Source organism: Cuculus canorus, chromosome 14, assembly GCF_017976375.1.
Source record: "Cuculus canorus isolate bCucCan1 chromosome 14, bCucCan1.pri, whole genome shotgun sequence".
Classification (NCBI taxonomy): domain Eukaryota; kingdom Metazoa; phylum Chordata; class Aves; order Cuculiformes; family Cuculidae; genus Cuculus; species Cuculus canorus.
In genome coordinates this window covers 13,705,205-13,723,856 of record NC_071414.1, presented here as the reverse complement: position 1 = coordinate 13,723,856, position 18,652 = coordinate 13,705,205, and the positions used below count along the sequence as shown (strand labels likewise).

The 18,652-nt window shown below is 42.1% G+C and overlaps 1 protein-coding gene across 2 annotated transcripts in view; it reads left to right on the top strand.

Moving 5' to 3' along the window:
• Window positions 1-18,652, top strand: part of GRIA1 (glutamate ionotropic receptor AMPA type subunit 1) — a 128,904-nt gene that overhangs the window by 64,038 nt on the left and 46,214 nt on the right. For both annotated transcript variants that reach the window (XM_009561430.2, XM_009561422.2), the window contains exons 5-7: window positions 2,657-2,710; window positions 14,377-14,538; window positions 15,609-15,776. In XM_009561430.2, coding sequence (XP_009559725.2) covers window positions 2,657-2,710; window positions 14,377-14,538; window positions 15,609-15,776 — 384 coding nt within the window. The remainder of the gene's footprint in view (window positions 1-2,656; window positions 2,711-14,376; window positions 14,539-15,608; window positions 15,777-18,652) is intronic.

The following is an 18,652-nucleotide window of genomic DNA, read 5'->3' as shown; positions in this document are numbered from 1 at the left end:
TTTCCATGTAACACAAATAACCGCTGCTGACTCCAGCAAGGCAGTCCTCTTGTTCTGGAAGCATAGCTGTAGAGGAGCTAGTGCTCAACGTGTTAATGATATGTGGGAAAATGACCTGATTTCTTTCTCAGAGATTTCTCTGTGTCATGTCTCAAAGGCATGATTTATCTTTGCTGAGGTAACTGTCGTTTGTGAGCCAGGCCTTGGTTCAGGGCAGCGTATCCTTGGGGCCGCGCTGTGTAGCTTTAATGGGATAAGTAAGCAGTGGGTTGTATTCCATCAAAGCCCAGTATTGTTTCTTCCTTGTCTCTCATTAAAATGAATAACTGGAATTTCTCCTTTGCCACTGTTTCTCTCTGAGAGTGTTTCTCTCTAATAGATGTCAAACTGGCCCATTAAGAAGTGGGTAATGAAACCTAGGTGGCCCAAGCGAGCTATCAGCATGCAGCCCAGCACAGCCTCTCACCACGTTCAGGCTAAGTGATAAATGCTATTATAACCTCAGCTTGCTATTGCCATCCAGATGCATTAGGACTGAACAAGCGTTTTAAAATAAATTAAGATCACAAATAACTGTGTAAAACGCAGGAAGCAAGCCTCATAATTCAGGTGGATGGGCTGCAAGATTAACAGCTCAGAGAAAGCTGGATGGCAGCGCTCTCCAGTTCATTGACCCTAACATCTAATAAAACAACAAGGGGAGAGTTTGGGCAGAAGGAGCCAACACCTGCTATTATTGGCGCTGGTGAAATGGGGAATTGGACTGTAATTCTTAGACACCCCAGTGCCCTGGAGATGGTCCTTCCTTCCACTAGTTCTCAGACTTACTGCAAGGATCAGTCTCAGTTGATGAATGGAAGGGGATGAATTTACTCTGGTTTTGCTTCTCAGATCTGAATATGGAAGATACATAGAAAACTACCTGTAGTAAGAATATGTATCTTTATAGTCTCGGAAATACAGAGCTTTTATCTGAGGGCTCCAGACTGCTCAGCAGAAGCCATACCGGAGGATCCTGTGGGGAGAAACACAGTCAGTGATGCTGGTGGAGCTCACATCAGTTGTGTAAGAAACTGCTACTAAATGAAGCCTGCATCGGAGTTAATTGCCACCCCCATATTAATGTTGGGAACTAGATGAGTTTTAATGTGCATACAAGAGCACTTGTTCAGAGACAGGCAAAGACAGATGAACCAATTGCACAGAGCAAGTGTCAGCTCATTTATAATCCATTTGGAAATCCCTAAATGGCTGCTCGCAATAATCTGGGCGTGCTGTCCCATGGGTAGGATCGGTCTGTGTGTGCCGCTGTCTGATACTTCTCAAACACCTGCTACCAGCCTGGTGTCAGAGACCAGTCCTGGCTAGATGGATCTCTGGTGGAATCCAGCACAACAGTCATTCTATTATCATTCTGGCTGTGAGGATGTTTCTGGCCTTGCTAATGTTTGTGCAGATTTTGCCTGAGTGTTGGCAACGCAGACAGTAATTCAGAATCAATTCGTACAACAAAGGACATAAGAGGTAGCATTGCCAGCAAAGAAACCTTATGGAAACAGCACAATTCTCTCAGAAACTGGCAATTCTTGTGTTTTTATAGGTTCTGAGGGCATGCTGGCTTGAGCCTTTTTTTCACTGATTTCTTTCTGTGTGTGGATAGTTTCAAGTGCAGATGGTACCTGGCTTTAGTCACTTGGTAAGAATTTAACAGTGCTGCTCAAAATCACTGGAGAGGAATTTTAATGGAAATTCAGTCGCCAATAATAATGTGATTTTTATCTGTATTCTTTCCATATCAAGGAAGAAAAGGGCACCTAGGGACCATCTGATCAATGACCTTGTCCCCCATAATCACAGGCAACCTTGGAACAGATGGGGCCTTTCTGCCTAGACAAGAGAAACTTTTCCAGATAAAGTAGAAACTTCCAAACGTTCCATAAGCAATTGTGTTGATAAAAGAGAACAAAACCCTAACTCTGCAGGCATCAGGGAGAAAGGAATAAGTGGCAAAGAGTTTATATTGAGACACCATGAATACGAAGGTATAAATAACCTCAGTGAACATGCATAGGGAATCCTCTGTTGAGTGTCTTGCCCAGACAGCTTTGTTCTGAAGACTTGAAACCACCTCAGTGCACTAAAGAGAAAGATTGCCCTATAGTCTAAACGTCCTGACAGCCCAGGTAGGTGTCTGCAACAGGGATTCTAGATGGGAGGATGTGCAGAATAGCTCTTTAGTCTCGTTCAGTGTTTCAGCTGCATTTACAGGACAAATGAAACCCAGCTCCCTGATTTGTTTCTTTAATATCTGAAATAGAAATCTTGTTTAACCTTTTTTTTTTTTTTAAAAAAAAAAAAACCCTGTATGTTTTTATCCCTGAGATGATAGGAAACAGGTTGGTCCAGGTAGTTTATTCTCTCTGCCTGTGGAATCTGCACAGGGGTCTTGTCCTGTCTAATTTCAGACTTGCTGCTTAAATATCACGCATGAAAGTTCTGTCCTTCCTCTAACTATACTGTCAGCTTTTCTTTTGCTATGTCTTCCTGTCTCCAACCAAGCAGTCTCATCAAGGAAATACAAGGAGGAAGGGTAGATAAATGAAACTCTACTTCCTCAGTTGGTCTCTGCTAAATATCCTTGGTTTTCACCTTGCAGATCATCAAGCTTGAAAAGAATGGGAATGGGTACCACTACATTCTGGCAAATTTGGTGAGTTGCTCTTCTTAGCATTTTTTTTTAAGTATCTCATAGTTTGTAAAGCATTTTACTTACAGTTACTGAGCTGGAGGTCTTTTTTTCTAATCCACCTTTGGGGTTGAAAAAATACCAAAGTCCTTTGCGGTATTCTCCTTGTGGTGTTTTCTGTCTTAAGCAGGCAAGATTATCTCCAGGGTATCTACAAGGTTGATGGAAATCTTTTTGCATCCAGATTTAAGCTACATCTTTTCAAAGCCAGTTAAACCAACCGTCAATTAATGCTTATATTATAATGATTTTTTTATGTATTCCATGGGCACTTGGGGTCATGGTATTGCATTTCCAGCTTGTTTCAGTCAGGCCACTGAGAAGTTGTTGACTACTGCTAACAACTTACATTTTCTAACTAGTTTTATCCCCACTTCAGTGTGTGTCCCCTGGGTGAAGTGGTTCACAGCCTTCCTGAGAGTCCCACTAAGGGCAGACTTGTTAATGATGTTAATGATGACCTTCCAGTAGAGATAAAATACGTACCTCTTCTGCAACTTGGTACTAAATCAAACTTGACTGTATCAGCTCTAAGGAATGAATTGGATTTAAAGATGCCTTTAAGGAAAAGACTCCTTTGACGCAGGGAGGCACTACCTGAGGACAGAGCTGCGGTGAGCAGCAGCAGGGCCATCCTTCTGGAGCAATATGCTGACCTCTCCTAGGAGACTGAATATCTCTGCTTAGGGAGGTTTGGGAAGAGGTAAGAGAGAGGCATAGCCTCAATCCACAGGGCAGCTGGAGGTTTTCCACAGCAGAACTCCTACCCTCTCCTCCGACCATCCCGGAGGATGAGCAGCAGAAGACGGGCTGGTGTTGGCAGTCTGGGGCTGAGGCTGCTCCCCCAGGACCCGTTCTGTCCATGTGAGATCTGGAGCGATTCTTCCCTCCAGCAGCTTCCGCTACGAGGCAGCACATCAGGCCTGGGGTAATTAGACTGTAAACTAACAATTAATCAAGCAGTTGCTGCTGTTCTCCTTCTCTCAGTCCCAAGATAACTCTGTAATTTACAAGACAAAAATGGCCATATAATTACCCTGCAGTGCCGTGATAGTGACCCTGCACTTCTGCGCTGGGTGCCTACCATGTAATTAGGAGTTAAAAATGTTACACTGTGCACGGGGAGACTTGCAAACTGTAGGGCAGCCAATAACTTCACTTGCTAATTTCTAAAAAATTTGTATTTGTTGTAACCCAGGTCTCAATCCTCAGATCTTTGTGAAAATTCTTTCATTAAAGTTAAGCAGGGAAACCATCTGGAGTAGCCGGAGTGTGTGCGCCTGTGCTCTCCAATGTACACCCACGCAGAAGGCTAAATGAGAATGCTATCACTTCTCCCTGCGTGGTTTTGTAAGGGTAAATATGTTATAGGCGTGAAGTGGTCTGGTATTCAGGTGTTGGGGTTATGAAGGACATTCCCTCTGTCTTCTGATACCGCTCTCTCTGACCTTCAGCCTGAGAAAGTGTGCTTTTTCCATGTTTAATTTGTTTTCTTAGCCTTTGCACAAATGCTGAGAGAGCGGAGTGGCTGGAAGAGGCTGCATATTCAGCCAACGAGGATTATAAATAATTAACTTGGAGCAAAAGGCTTTTTATTTCCCCAGCCTCTCCGCAGGGAGATTCTGCCTCCCCTCTGGAGTTTGGGGGAAGGGTGCTTTGGGTCCCGGGGACACATAGGGTCTGACAAGACCACCAGAATCCACTGTTAATAGCTGTGCTTTTCAAGCAGCTTTGATATGAGGGGAGAAGAAGAGTAGTGAAAGGGATTCAAGCTCTTTCCTTTAGTCATTCCTGCTCCTTAAAACCAAGCACTACATAAGAGGCGAACTCCAGAGACAGGAATATAAAGAAAAATTAAAAAAAAAAAAAAAGGACTGACACTCCTGAAGGCTAAGAAGACCCTTTCCAGGGCAGAACAATCTTCATGGTTCTGCCACACACATGGGCTGATTCAAGCACCAGGACCCAAATCAGCTTCTGTGATGTGCTGCACCCTCTCAGGTGCTGCTCACTGGTCAGTTCTGCAAGGAGAACAGCAAAAATGCCATGACGATTCTGTGTTCCTGAGACCATACAGCAGTGAAGAAGAACAGCAAGTCTCCCTGTGCAGGCATGGCTGGGGATGTTATGAGGGATTACTAGAGCGTGCAAAGTCAGTGTCTGGCAGGGTTAAACCAGGGTGTGGATGCTGTGATCCAAGAGATCACAGTAGGTTTTACCCTCTTCTGAGGACATCTCATTGCTGGATTAGAGTCTTAGGAGGGTGTAACGTGCCGTAATTTATGCATACTGATTCATACACATAGTAGATAGACCTTAAACACCCCTCATTTTCTCCTGTAGACAAGTCCTGAGATGACAGGGTGTGCATTGCCCACACACAGACACGTACCCTCAAGTGCATACCCGCATGCCTAGAAAACAGGCTGATTTTTGTGGAAGTGGCTCATTCTGGAGTACTGGGTCGTAAGAGAATAAATTAAGAACTAAAAACTGCAAGTGTGTGAACATTTCCAAATTAGTAATTTTTTATCCTCTGTGCTGACTGATGGAGTCCTGATTTTAGGATTCTCATTCTATGTGAAGATAAGGTTCCCAGACCTGGCTGGGGTGGGCTCTGCCTTGCATAAGTCAAGTGAGCCCTCAGCTGGTTTGTAACCACCGAGTTACTACACTAGCTGCAGCAAGGGGATGAATTTTCCATACCTGCCTTTTGCAGCACTGCTTAGCCTTCTTGGGCTCTTCCCCATGGGGAAACAATTATGGAAATGACTTATTTGAAGCAAATGTTGGGAAATATTTATGGATAACCCCACTGAAATTCTTATTTTTTGTTATATGCTTGTTCAGAGCCATACCTGGCCAAGAAACAAGCAGCAGCATATTACTGCCCAGTTAAAGCTCCAAATTGCTGTTTTACATCAGGACTGCAAAGAAAATGAGTTTGCACAGGGTGAATAAGGCCTGCAAAACCCATCCTTTTTGAAAAAGAAAAGGAATTCCCTGTCTGGTCACAGACAATTCATGAACAAAGAGGAACGGGCTTGCATTAATCACCGCCTGTTTGCCCAGCGGTTGCTGTCAGGTGAGCTGTAGTAAAGCACCAAGCAGAACTTGACAAGCAGCAGCAAATGAAAGCTAGTGTTTCCTAGCAGGAACAGCTTTCTTTTTTCAGTGAAATTGCAATTGCCAAGGTGAGACAATAATATTTCTGTGTTCACAAACAAAATGAAACTGTTCCACACCTTAGGCCATGAGTAAACATCCACCTCTGAATCTGTTATGCCTGTTAAAGGCACAACCTGTCTTGTTTGCTCAGCACTGCCTGTCCCGCAAAGGTCTATCTCCTGCATCACTGCCGGGGAAGGGTTCACATGACCATCCCTGCCTCTCCTTGAGGCAAATTTGACACTGTCTGTGGCTTCTGCAAACTCATGAAAACCTGGTCCTCAACTGGTACCCATTAGAGTTGACTCAATCAACTTTTAACAGCTGCCAGCCTGGATATTTGTCAGAAGCAGCAGCACTAGGAGTTGCAGTCATCTTCCTCCCTCACTCCCACCCTCTCTCTCTGTATCTCAATTTTTCTTTTTGGCAACTTTAAGGAGTGTTTGTTTTTGTGAGTCTTATTTTTCTAAGCTTTGTTCTCAGCCTTTGAGAGCACCAGTCTAGCAACCACAAAGAAAAAAAATCAGTCAATACTGTCAGAGAAACAAGCTTAGAAACTTCTGGGATTCCTTTCTCTTGATGTTATGGACTTTTTCCCCATAACCTTGCCTTCATGTATCTGTTTGTCCTACACCAGGGATATGGGCTGACTACTGTCAGTAGTGGGAGAACATCAGCTCTCTTGGGGAGAGGAAAATCTTTGTCTTAAAATAAGTGACATTTGTGTGAACTGTCTTTAGAAGAAAAGTATGAAAGACAGCTGCCACATAGAGTGTTTTAGCCTTTTTTTTCCATTCCTGGTGCATTAGTCCAGGTTGCTCTTATAGCAAATGCTCTTATTTGAAGTTGAGTAGATAAGTGTATGAGATTGCTGATGCTAGGGGTAGCAGGGAAGAGTAAAGATAAAACCAGAGTTGATAAGCAGAGGTAAGCATTTTCTCCTGTGCTATTTGTATCGGCATGTGTCAGTGCTGATTTAGACCACGGAGAGAGTTTCACTTTGCAGGCTCTTGTGGTGGCTTTGGAGGTTACCAGCACTGCAGCTTTGACCACAGAGTGGTTTGTGCAGGAGTCAGTCAAAATCTACTGGTTTGATTCAGTTCACCTGTGGTTTAAATGAGTCTTTTTTACTTTTCCCTGCAAAAGTGGAAGGGAGAGCTTCTGCACTCCCAGGGCTGAGATACAGTGACCTGAGATCAACCAGTTGGGGCAGACAGCAAAGAAGGGGTACCCTCCTAAATTGGCAGTCAAAAAGGATATCCAGGTCCTTGGGAGCTAAGCTCTCCCAGAACAGGGAGAGATCAGCTGCCCTAAAGCAAAGCAGCATGTGGACATCCTGCAGCACGTGCTGTAGCCATGTGAGGAGGGTCTGCTGTGCCCATGCTGGGTATGAAACCAGTACAAGAAACTCTACCTGTCACAGCAAAAATGTGGTATGTGTCACTGCCTGTGTGTCTGCGGCTCTGCTGCATGCACCAGGCCCCTGATTCTGCTTTCCTGGAGCTAAAATGTTGCAGATCTCAGTCCCTCATCAGCTTGAAACCCACCAAATGTATTTTAATCACCCTCAGTTCTTAATAACATCTCCTGCCTCCTGAAGTATTGCTGGCTGAAGGTACGAAAAAGGTCAGCAGCACCCACGTTTGCATCATTAGCCGACTGGAAACTCTGTTTTGTGGGAGTTTCTGAAAGGATGTGTACAGCATTACCTTCTTTTCCTGGTAAGATCTCAAGATACTTGGTCTTGCAAAAATGATATTCTTATGTTATTCTTATGGAAAGAGACATGCTAATTTATTTTCAGGTTTCTAAAATTATGTCGGTTAGACCTTTCCTCTTTCTAAAAGGTTGGTTCAGGTAGACTTATGAGAAAACTTGGTTTTCCAGGCAGAGGAAGTCCATATAGTGTATCAATGAAATTTCTGAGGTCTGCATTTCACTTCCAAACACCTTTTCTGTTTTGATTCAGAGATTATCAGGCACAAGAAACCCTTACAACATTATCCCATCTGAATTACTGATAGTAAAAGATACAGCAGTGCCCTGAAATAATTTCTGCTAGAATTAGAGTGTCTCATGTAAAAGAAAATCATCTGAGTTTGATGCAAAAATTGCCCACACGGGAGAATGTGAACTGCAAACTTGGAAGGATTTTTGCAGTAGCTATTGAGGGCTCAAAAGAATGAGTGACTTATTGGGGCTTAAAAAATATCACTGAGTATCAGGTGAGTAGCTGACAGGTTATATTACAGCCATTGGAAGGAAAAATGTGTTTGCTTTAATCTCAGGAGAAGGATGTTAAACTAACAGGTTTCCTTAGCCATTTGCAGTCTCCTAATCCATCACCCCAGGTCAACCCATAACCCCTGCAAGGGATGATGTGTAAATCGTAGTATCTTCCTCGCGGTGACTTCATTGGTGCTTTTTTCTAGTTGAAACTTGCCTAGCTTCAGTTTCCTCCATTAGATTTATGCTTCTGTTTGCAAGACCAGATATTCCATTACTGATGTTTTGGTCCTTGTAAACTATGATCAAGTCATCCCTTAATCAAATCCTTGATTGAAGTCTTGGCATCTGTCACTACACAGCATGTTTCCCAAAACTTTATATCAGTTTCTTCTCTGAAGAAACATCTCACAAACATCTACCTAGAGCATCTGTCCTTCTGCCTGGACTGAGTTTTCTAATTAGATGTGTATGATCATTTATATCCAGAATGTACTGCAGCAGTAGAACAGGGCTGATGCAAGTAATATCACAAAGAACATCTTATGCCTGTAGAGCTATACCAAAAATAGTTAATAGTCATCTCCAGACTGCTGTCCTTGAAGTCTGGATCCTTACCTGACTTAGTTTGCTTTGCATCAATAGACCAGGACAAAACAGACTCATTAAGCTGCAGGACGGGGCCCCTGTCTGAAAGTTCCCCCTTTTTCCATCTTTCTTTTCTCTTTCTTCTTTATTTATTTCTGTGTTGCAGTGAAGACTTGCATGTTTTGCTGCCACAATGAGATTGGACATATTAATAATTCTGCAGAATACGAGTCGGCCTCTCCTGTTGGAAGGCATGCTGGAATAAGACTTGAGCAGATGGATTCTTTTTTGACATATCCTCCTTATTAATAAAAGTGATGGGAGTAAGGGATGATGCTTCACTGGAGAAGTCAAGCTTGAAGATAATTTAGTATATTAGAGATGCTCCATCTGGAAGCACTCGACTTCTTGCTCCGTGCAGAAAGACACTGGCATACCTTGGAATGACAGGAGCCACTTTGCAGTCACTCAGCTGACCTACAGACACTCAGAAACAATTGTTTTGCTTTGCAACGTTTCTTACAGTCATAAAATCTGCTAGCAGGAAGCAGTCTAGCTTTGTAAGCGATACAAGGATAGCATTGAAAGAGGGCTGGGCTGGTTTCCTGATGGTGCCACAGAAACCCACCCAAGCTCAGGGTGAATCACTTACAAGCTTTTACTTAAAAAGGAATATTTCAGTGTGAGACTCAGGGATAAAAAAAAAAAGAGAGAGAGACAAAGAAAAATTAAAAAAAAGACTCCGGTCTCTTCATCCCAGACAGAAAGAGACTAAAAAAACTAACACTCATTCTTGGGGTGAGGGACTGTGTCAGGTCAATAAGCCTTCTCCAGGCAATACAAGACAAAGGAGCCTTTTCCATCTCCTCATTCAGAGATGAGTTTTGCCACTCAGGAGGAGATCTTGAGGGCTCAGAAGATGCAGAGAGAGGACAGAAAACAACAGTGTTTCTCAGAAATGTAGCAGTCTTCAAGGAGAATCTCTAATGTCCTTTCTCTCAGGAAAAAACAAGATAGAGCGAAGGCATGGAGATTTTAAGCTGTGCTGTGCCTGGTCTGTGAGGAGGTTTATGAGATGATCAGCTGCAGCCTTCGCTGCCTGTTACCACAACTTCAAAGGCATGATTATTCTGCAGGAGGCACCCTGCAAGGAAAGTGACAGCAATTAATACCAATTTAGTGAAAAACAGAGAAAATTTGAAGGCATGGGATAGTGGCCAGCTCTATGTCAATGTGTGGGTACGGAGGAGAGGCTACTGCTGTCTGTGGCATTCCTGTGGGCTGGGATGATGTCCCAGAAGGAGCACTGCTACCCAGTGTCATCAGTGTGGGGAGAGGAGACAAAAGTTTAGGAGAGTGAGGCAGTAAAATACGAGGGTGAAAGGAGACATGTGGCGCTAGCAGATTTGAGGAGGGTCATGCACAAAAGAAGGAGGCTTTCCCTATGCTGTCTGACAGCTGTCTGCGCTGCCCACTCAATGTCTTGGCTCCTTATGGTGTTCAGGGTATAAATAAGGAGCTGGCTCATTCCTGGGGACTTTCTTTTCAAGGCAAATCCTTCTTGGACCAGTTAATCAAGATAGATTCACGAGGCCCATTTCAAGTCATCAGTCTTCCTACATTATGCATTTCCTTTCATGATTGAGCCCACAAGCAATGGAGAGGAATATAAATGTCTGACTTACTGACACCTCTCCCAGCAACCAAAGCAGCAAATGGGACAGTAAAACAACCTCTGTCTGAAAAACGTTTTCAGTTTAAGAACAGCATTAAGAACAGATGCAGTAAGGAAAACACAATAAGGAAAAAAACTCTTCCCAATACTGTTCTGTTTTCTGTTTGAAGGCACTAAGGTGTGTAACAGCTGCCCGTATTATTTACTGGCAGCAGGACACCTGCATGTGAGCGCTTTGTGAGGTTTGTTAATGCAGAGAGAACAGTCCGTGGTACGGGTTAAAGAGCAAGTTTCCCCCCTTGAATTGGGCCTGGTTGCTGTTGGTACTCTGTGCTGCCGATGCTGTGAGTCAGAGCAGGCGAGGAGGAGGGAGGCTGCCTCAGCCCAGCTGGGCCAACGGGCCCACATTTTTGTGGTCAGCTTGCTAATTCGATGGCATTCAGAGAAAACCAGGCATTTTCCAGGCATACACAAGACAGAAGGTCATATTCTCTGGTTTGCTGAGGCGATTTTGTGAAGGGAATTTAAATCAGAGGGACACCTAATCCTGTGGTAGGACAGGAGGTGGGCTGGCTGATGCTGTGTCCCGTCCAGCCTGGTTTTGATGGTTCCCAGAGAGAACTGCACCTGCAGAAGTGTTGTCTCCTCTGGAGTACCTCTGTCCTGGGCACTGACGCTGTCGGGGCCCCTGGGGAGCGTTGTGTTCCCTCTGGATCCTGCTATGCCTGCTTTCCGAAGAGTGCTGCACCTGGGCTAGGATATGAGTTCCAGTATTTTTTCCTCCAGGGAGACTGATAGTGCTGTGTTGGGAGGTGAAGCCAGACACCTGCACGTCCAACAGACACATCCCAAAGGGTTCGAGTCTACGGAGCCTGAAGAAAGTAAAGTACCAGTAAATTCCAGGGGCTGAGCTCATTTCTCTTAACAGCCCACTGTGCTCCAGACTTGGCAGAAGTGTGGAGCTTCTTCCAGTACTCACTGGCAAAGTTTTGAAGGTTTCAAGACTGTTTGACCACTGCATGGGAGAACAGAGATCCCACAGAGTGTGTCGTTGCTGTGCTGTTCACTTCTTGCTGTGCCTGGCTGGATGGCAAAGGGAAGAAATTCTGTGCTGGTTCTTTCCCAGACTGGTTGATACTAAATATGTTGCTGCAAAAGCACATCTGCTGTCCCTCAGCAGTGGGCTACAGTCTTTCCTCTATTAATTTTTTAAGAATTTATTTTCTGTTTTCCAAGTACAGCCAATTGAAAACTAAAGATCTTTTTTTTGCAACATGTGGCTATAGTTAGTACATGATGACAGATGATTGATGGCTTCTTTCCTTGCAAATATCATCATTCTCCTGTTCTCCTGTTTCCTACAAGCACTGACTGATATTCCAGACAGACAGATAAGCATGTTTAATTCCTGATGCCACTTTGTCAATAGAAGCATTTTCAAGAGACAGTTTCTATAATACATGATATTTTTTTGATTGTATGTTAGCCAGTAAGAATTTACCTCCTCTGGGAATTATTCTCTAAAATATCTGACCTCTGGTATTCCTGATTCATTGGCTGTTGTGTCACCAAGACCTGCTCTGAGCAGATTTCTGTGGTGCAGTGATTAAAATTTCTCTACAATGCCTACATTGACCTTGAACTGGGGCATTTGGAGGAGGGATAACAGGTGAAACGAGTTATTTCAGCTGTTGATAATTGCCAAAATGCAAAGGCATATTCAAGGTTAACGATGTCGCCTCTGGTACCAACTGCCTTAAACAACTGGAAAATCTTCAAAGGTCTCAATGCTTTTTAAAGAACCTGAATTGTGTTAAAAATTAGTAGGGAAAAATTAGTCCAATCTTTGGAAATAAATAAGTTTTTTTATCTCTTTGGTTTATTTACAATTTTACGTAAGAGTAATCATAGTGAATGTTGTTGAATACTTGCTTCAGTTTCAAAAAGGTTTGGTTTGGGGAAAGCAGCAAAAGACAGTATTTTCAACTGCTGCTGTCTCACCACTGGCATCATATTCTTCTTTTTTTACTTTTCCTATTTAAATCTGCTGGTTGAGGGGGCTAAATACACCAGACATCTTACTCATAGTCTGTTGTGAACTTGGAATTTTCTTAATGCCTTCGTAGGCCTTCCAAAGAGGAGCTGGTGGCACAAACTTCAAGTTGCTGTGTGGTAGTTTCTTTTGACAGATCTTTTTCCCTTGAGTACCTCCCAGGAGCAAAATGTCACTGTAATTTAGTCCTAGACATGAATAACCAGTTGGCAACCTGTGAGATCCCTCTTACTGAACCTTAGGAGCTCTGCATGTCAAAAAACACTTGGCCTGAAATGCATTAAGATGTCAGGGACAATTATCCTGCTGCATTTCTTATTCATTAATCACAGCTCCGGTTTTCTGAAACCCCTACGCTAGCAATTACAAACAAGATTGATGTAGGATTAACCGGCATTCAGAAGAATACATACACACAAAGTATAACCTTTTTTTTAAACTAAATTACTGCACTTTGAAACAAAACAAATCATCTATTTAGAGCATCTGTACACCTTTATCCAATCCTCAGCCTTCTAAGCAGATGCCAAATTGCTTACAAAAACCTCAAAAAAAAAGTGTGAAAGTCTTTAAAGACACTTTTGAGTCACTTATGACTCCCTTGGCCTGATGCTGATGTAGGAAAGCAGTTTAGTCCTTTTCTTGCAAGCTATCTGTTCCCAAAATGGATTTACATCAAATGGTTTGATCCTAACCTTGGAAGATAGTAAGCTGATTGGCTCCCTCAGCTTATGTGCAGAGAGCACCATTCTGGGAACCTGACTGGTGTCTCCTGGGCATAAGGTGACTTGACTCTTTTAACTTGCATCATCGTCATATGTTTGAGAGCAAACAAGAAAAAGAAACCCAGCGGTAAGTTTAGAAGGCACTGTGGAGAACATGCACGAGCAGTGTATGGTGGAAGGCAGAGGGAAGGAAGAGCCTGAACAAGCTCTTCTGTTATTCAAGTGATTGCATTGTGCATAATCCTCTTATTTCTTTTCCTTTATGCCTTATGGTTGTTAATTGTACTAGAGAAAATAATTGACTGTATCTCTTGTGCTGGTATTTCAAAAGGAAAGACACTAGACTTCAGCTTGTCCCACACACGGCAACCCAAGCAGGAGGGCAGGGGCTCTGTTCAAGCACCTGCTTTCTGCAAGGAGTCGAGCAGTTTTACATAACAGTACTGCTGAAGAGAGAGGGTCAAAGTTAGGAGACCAAAAATGACCACTTCTCCATATTGCTTACAGTGTGTCTCTAAGGGTTCTTTGCGTCTGGCTCAATGGAGGTGACTAATCCCTCAATGACAGCGATACACACGTATTAGTACACTTGTGTTGATCACATGCAGTGGACAAGAAACAGAGGAGAACAACAGAGAACGGAATGAAACGTATTTCATTAGTAATCTGAAGTCCAAAAAAGTACCCTTTTTTCCTCCCAAATTAGCAAATCCTATAAACTGACTTTTCTTTTGGATAGATTCCTTTGACAAACTGACCAACCACTTCCTCATCTGCTGTAAGTTCATTCTTTAGGATTTGTTTTTCCCTGCAACTACGATTTGAAAAGCAGTGGCCTATCTATCGGTGACTGAGTGCTTGAAAGTTGCAGCTAAGTGAATATTTTTTTCTAATATATTTTGAGAATTTGATTCGTTTAATCCAAGCATAATTCAGGATATACTTTTCCGTTATTCTGCTAGCTTTCTTGCAGATGAGTTGTTATTAATATGACTGTACATCTCCTTGGGTGGCAACAGCTCAGAGCTTGTGAGAAAGTCGAGTTTATCCCATGGCCAGGGAAGTGGTGGCTTTCTTGAATTAGGCCTTACCTCACACAGAGAAGAGATTTTTCCTAAGCTGGCTGCCGTATTACTAGATAGGCAGGATTCGAGATGGGTTCCTCTGATGAGCTCCTGTTCCTTTTCTGTACTAGGGATTCATGGATATCGACCTGACCAAATTCAAGGAGAGTGGAGCCAATGTAACTGGCTTCCAGTTGGTGAATTACACGGATGCTGTTCCTGCCAGAATCATGCAGCAGTGGAGGAATAATGATGCCAGGGAGCATCCTCGTGTGGACTGGAAGAGGCCAAAGGCAAGTGGTATAAAAAAATCATTTAGTTTAGGGTCCATCTGGTCCATCAGGTTATACTTTGTGATCACAGAGAGCTCTTTAATCTTGTTCTGAACACTTGTCACTTAACATAATTAATGAACGTTGTCTGTTCCAGGTGCCTCAACTTTGTCTAAATTTTACAAGGCAGTAGTTGCTGCCTGCTGAAGTACACAAGTTGGTGTATTCACTCAGCCTCTCAGTTTTTACCCTTCTCAAAGCTAAGAATCAGACATCTCATAATGTTCAGTATATAAAAAAGAAAAAGCCTCATCAACTCCTTAACCTTTGATTTGTTTACTAGCTATCCAGTGATAATGAAGTCCTTTCTGAGGATTTTAAATCATGATGTACAATACAGGGGAAATATATTTTAATTCCTAACACAGAAGAACCTGAAGCTGTTGAGAAGTGGGTGGAGGCTGGGATTTTTCTGACATTTGAGAACAAATAGACTTATGACAAACACTCAGCAATAGAAATGTCAACTTTGAGAGTATTTGTTTAAGAAAGTTGCAGATAAATATATCAGGAAGTGATCATAGGGAAAGGAATTAACTCTAATGGTTATCACTCATGCCAAGAGTTTTATACTGGCTTTTGTATGAGTTTCTGCTGGAATAAACTCATCTTTTGCAGAATTTTTTCATGTTGAAGTAGAGTTTTCTGGTCTCCATCTGTGACTGTAAAGAATCGCTTGTTGCTTCAATTCATACACCTCATATTTATGATGTAGAATATAGTCCTTAGAAGTTCACATGAAGACCTGGGTAACAGGTGAAGATCTTAAGGCTGAGTACTCTTCAGGGAATGCAGTCTGAGTCTGCATCAGGAGCTACTTCACTCTCCCATCCTCTGGGAGAGAAGGCACCAGCTTTCACAAGTCAGCAGGACAGTAATGATTACAGGGAGCAAGAGGTTGTTGAATGTCATGGATGGACAGGTGAGAACAGGACAAATAATCTGAAAAGCTGCCAGGAGGCAAACGAGTGAAGCACACCCAAGGTCAGCTCACCCTAATTGGCAATATACAACTCCTTTTCTCTTTCTAGTACACGTCAGCTCTAACATACGATGGGGTCCGAGTGATGGCTGAGGCGTTTCAGAACCTACGGAGGCAGCGGATCGACATCTCCCGTCGCGGCAATGCTGGAGATTGCCTTGCCAACCCAGCTGTGCCCTGGGGACAAGGCATCGACATCCAGAGAGCACTGCAGCAGGTTTGAAACCCAAACAGTGTGTGTACTGCAAGGGCACCTGAACACAGCCTACTGGGGGGGGAAGAAGGGTGACTAGCAACACAAACAAATCACTTGGAATGAGGAATTGATCCTTCCAGATTAGAGCCAGGTCTCCTAAAGAGTTCAGGGGTGCATCCAGCAAACTGCTTTTCCTGGCACTATCTGAGGTGTCCTTGCCTTCTCCAATTTCTATTGAAGTTCTGGGATGGAAAAGCAAAAATATTATCCCATAAAATCCTGTGTCCCTGTTTTTATCTCCCCATCCCCAAGAGAGAGACCTGCTCAGACCATATTGTTTGTAGATCTTTTGACTCTGTGAACTCTGCTTCAATTCCAAACTGCTAATTAAGCTTGAAACCATGTGAATTTCGCCTTATGTGTTTGCTGTCATCAAAATGTTCTCAAAGCCCAGATTATTGCATGTTTCATACTGTGAGGATTGGTAGAAGTCTTAATGACAGCCGTTTATTCCTTAAATCTGATAATCTTGCTTTTTCATCCTGCATAAAAATTCAAATCGTTAAATAAGCAAAAATACTACATGAAACTTACAATCATAGAGAAAAACAATACACTCTAATAAAAAAACTTAGAAAGGTAGAACATTTCAAAATTTCATTAAATTTCAAGACTGACATTAATTTCTAACACTTTTTTCAGATAAAAATAGATGGATTCCTTTTAAATACTACTAGTTCTATGCTATCCAAATATAGCTTATCCTTCATCCCATCTTCTTTCCTTAACTGTGAAGGAGGCAAGAAGAACAAAATTAATTTATTTGCATCATATGTAAATTTCTACAGGTATTTTTATTTGGTCTTGGCTTACTGGTAAACAATAATTCCTTTAAAACCAAATCTTGCATCTGATTTGATTTTATTTCCTGTATCCAATTTGTTCCCAAGACTGTCATTGACTTTCTGTGTGACCTTGAGCAAATCACTGTTGTAGCTTCTCCAAACCTTTATAATGAAATCAGCCTCTCTGGTGCGTTAGGGAGTCAGCTATCTAATAAACATGAAATACTTGGAAGGTTTTTGATGAGCAATGGGTTCTCAAACATTTTCCTTTATTGAATTTATGAGAATATGGTATCAAAATTAGACAACTAGTAAATACAGTTTTATCTGTGTGTTGGAAAATCTCCTCTAAAGTTTCCTCCTCTCTTCATTAAAACAATTATGGAAATCTTGATTTTCAATTACAGTGATTTTGGGTAAAGAACATTTGTTTCTTTACCATTGAAAAATTATAATTTTCAAAAGGTTTGACCAGTTCAGTGATGATGGTCAAAATGAAAAGTCTCTGAAGCATGCAAAGGAAGAAGTCTCCTGGGGAAATTTTAACTATGAATTTAATAATCATCCAGCATTTAGTATCGTAGCAAGAAAGAGGCAGACGGAAATTGAGCTTATGACTAGATTGAAGGTTTGAGTTATCCTTTCTATAAAGATTCACAATTAGGGCAATTCTTACAGCTATTCACAGTGTGCTTTCTCTTCACCTCTTATTTACTAATGCCTAAAAATTTATAAACCATTTAAAACCAAAAAGTTCCTCTACTTATTTCCTTTGATATATCAGGAATAAGCTCCCGAATTGCCTTATTTCTGTTCAGTGTAGGAAAGAGTCATGGATGGCAGGAGCAAAGATGAAAAGCAATTTGAAACATTCCGCGCTTTTTCAAAACCACAAATCTAACACATTTCAGCAAAGTGTATACTTTTAATTATTAAAGAGTATTACTTTTTTTTTTCCTCTAGGAAAATACTCTCAAAATATTGCTTTAAACCAATACATTGACATTTCAATTGTACTTTAAAAAGATTATGATCATTTTTGAGATTTTTTTTGTTAACATTATTTAGTTACCACATCTAATAGCCAGGTAGCTGTTCCCTACATGCTGACTATCTCTGTAAATCAGAAAGCCACATCCCTTTCCTCCAGCTCTTCCAGCAAAGAGCCACACGCCCATGTCTTCTACATGAATGTGTTTCAATGTTCCATGTTTCCAATTGACTTTACTGGTGCTTAGCACTGTTGAAATCAGTCTTCGCTATATTTTGTGATGATACAGGGGGTCTCAGAGTATGGTAAGTGATGGAAAAGTTGTGCTGCAGCCTCCAGCGTGGATGGGAGAGATCCATTTTGCTGTTTAAGTGCCACGTGGATAACACAGAATTAAGATTTTATTCAGATGGAAGAAACTCACGCTGTACACCTGCTTTTAGTTCATATAAAGATACAGAGTGTGAGCACCTGTGACATGAGCTTCAGAGTTAGTCGGGACATGAAAAGAAAAGTAAAGATGCCATGAAAACAGCAGGCACGGATGTGCTTAAGACAGTGGTGCTTTTCTCGTGCACCTTTCTTTCATGGCTGTGTTGTGTCTTGTGAGAATGAAAAAGCATATTTCTCCAAATGTCACCAGGAACACCTCTTGACTCGAAGGAGCTTCAGAGTCTTCAGGCAGGTCTTCATTTTCATGACAAACCTTTGCAATAATAACTGGAAAACAAACACACTTTAAGCAGATTAACAACAGATTTCCTCCCTAATGATACACCCTAATTTCTTCATCATGGGTCTTTATTCTGAGGATCTCAGAGTACTTAAAAAGACAGCTAAACACTTGCTCTCATTTTGTAAGTGGGAAGACTTCAACTGCAGGGACAACAGATTTTTCTAATGCAAGTGGAAAGTCTGAAAACAAAATTTCCAATCTGATAGCATGAGTGACCGTGTGACCTCTACGGTGACCCAGACTTGCACTCCTTTTCCCATATTCCTGGTCCCCATTGCGCCAACTCCCACACACCGTATGTGACTCTAGTCGGAAGCACTTTTCC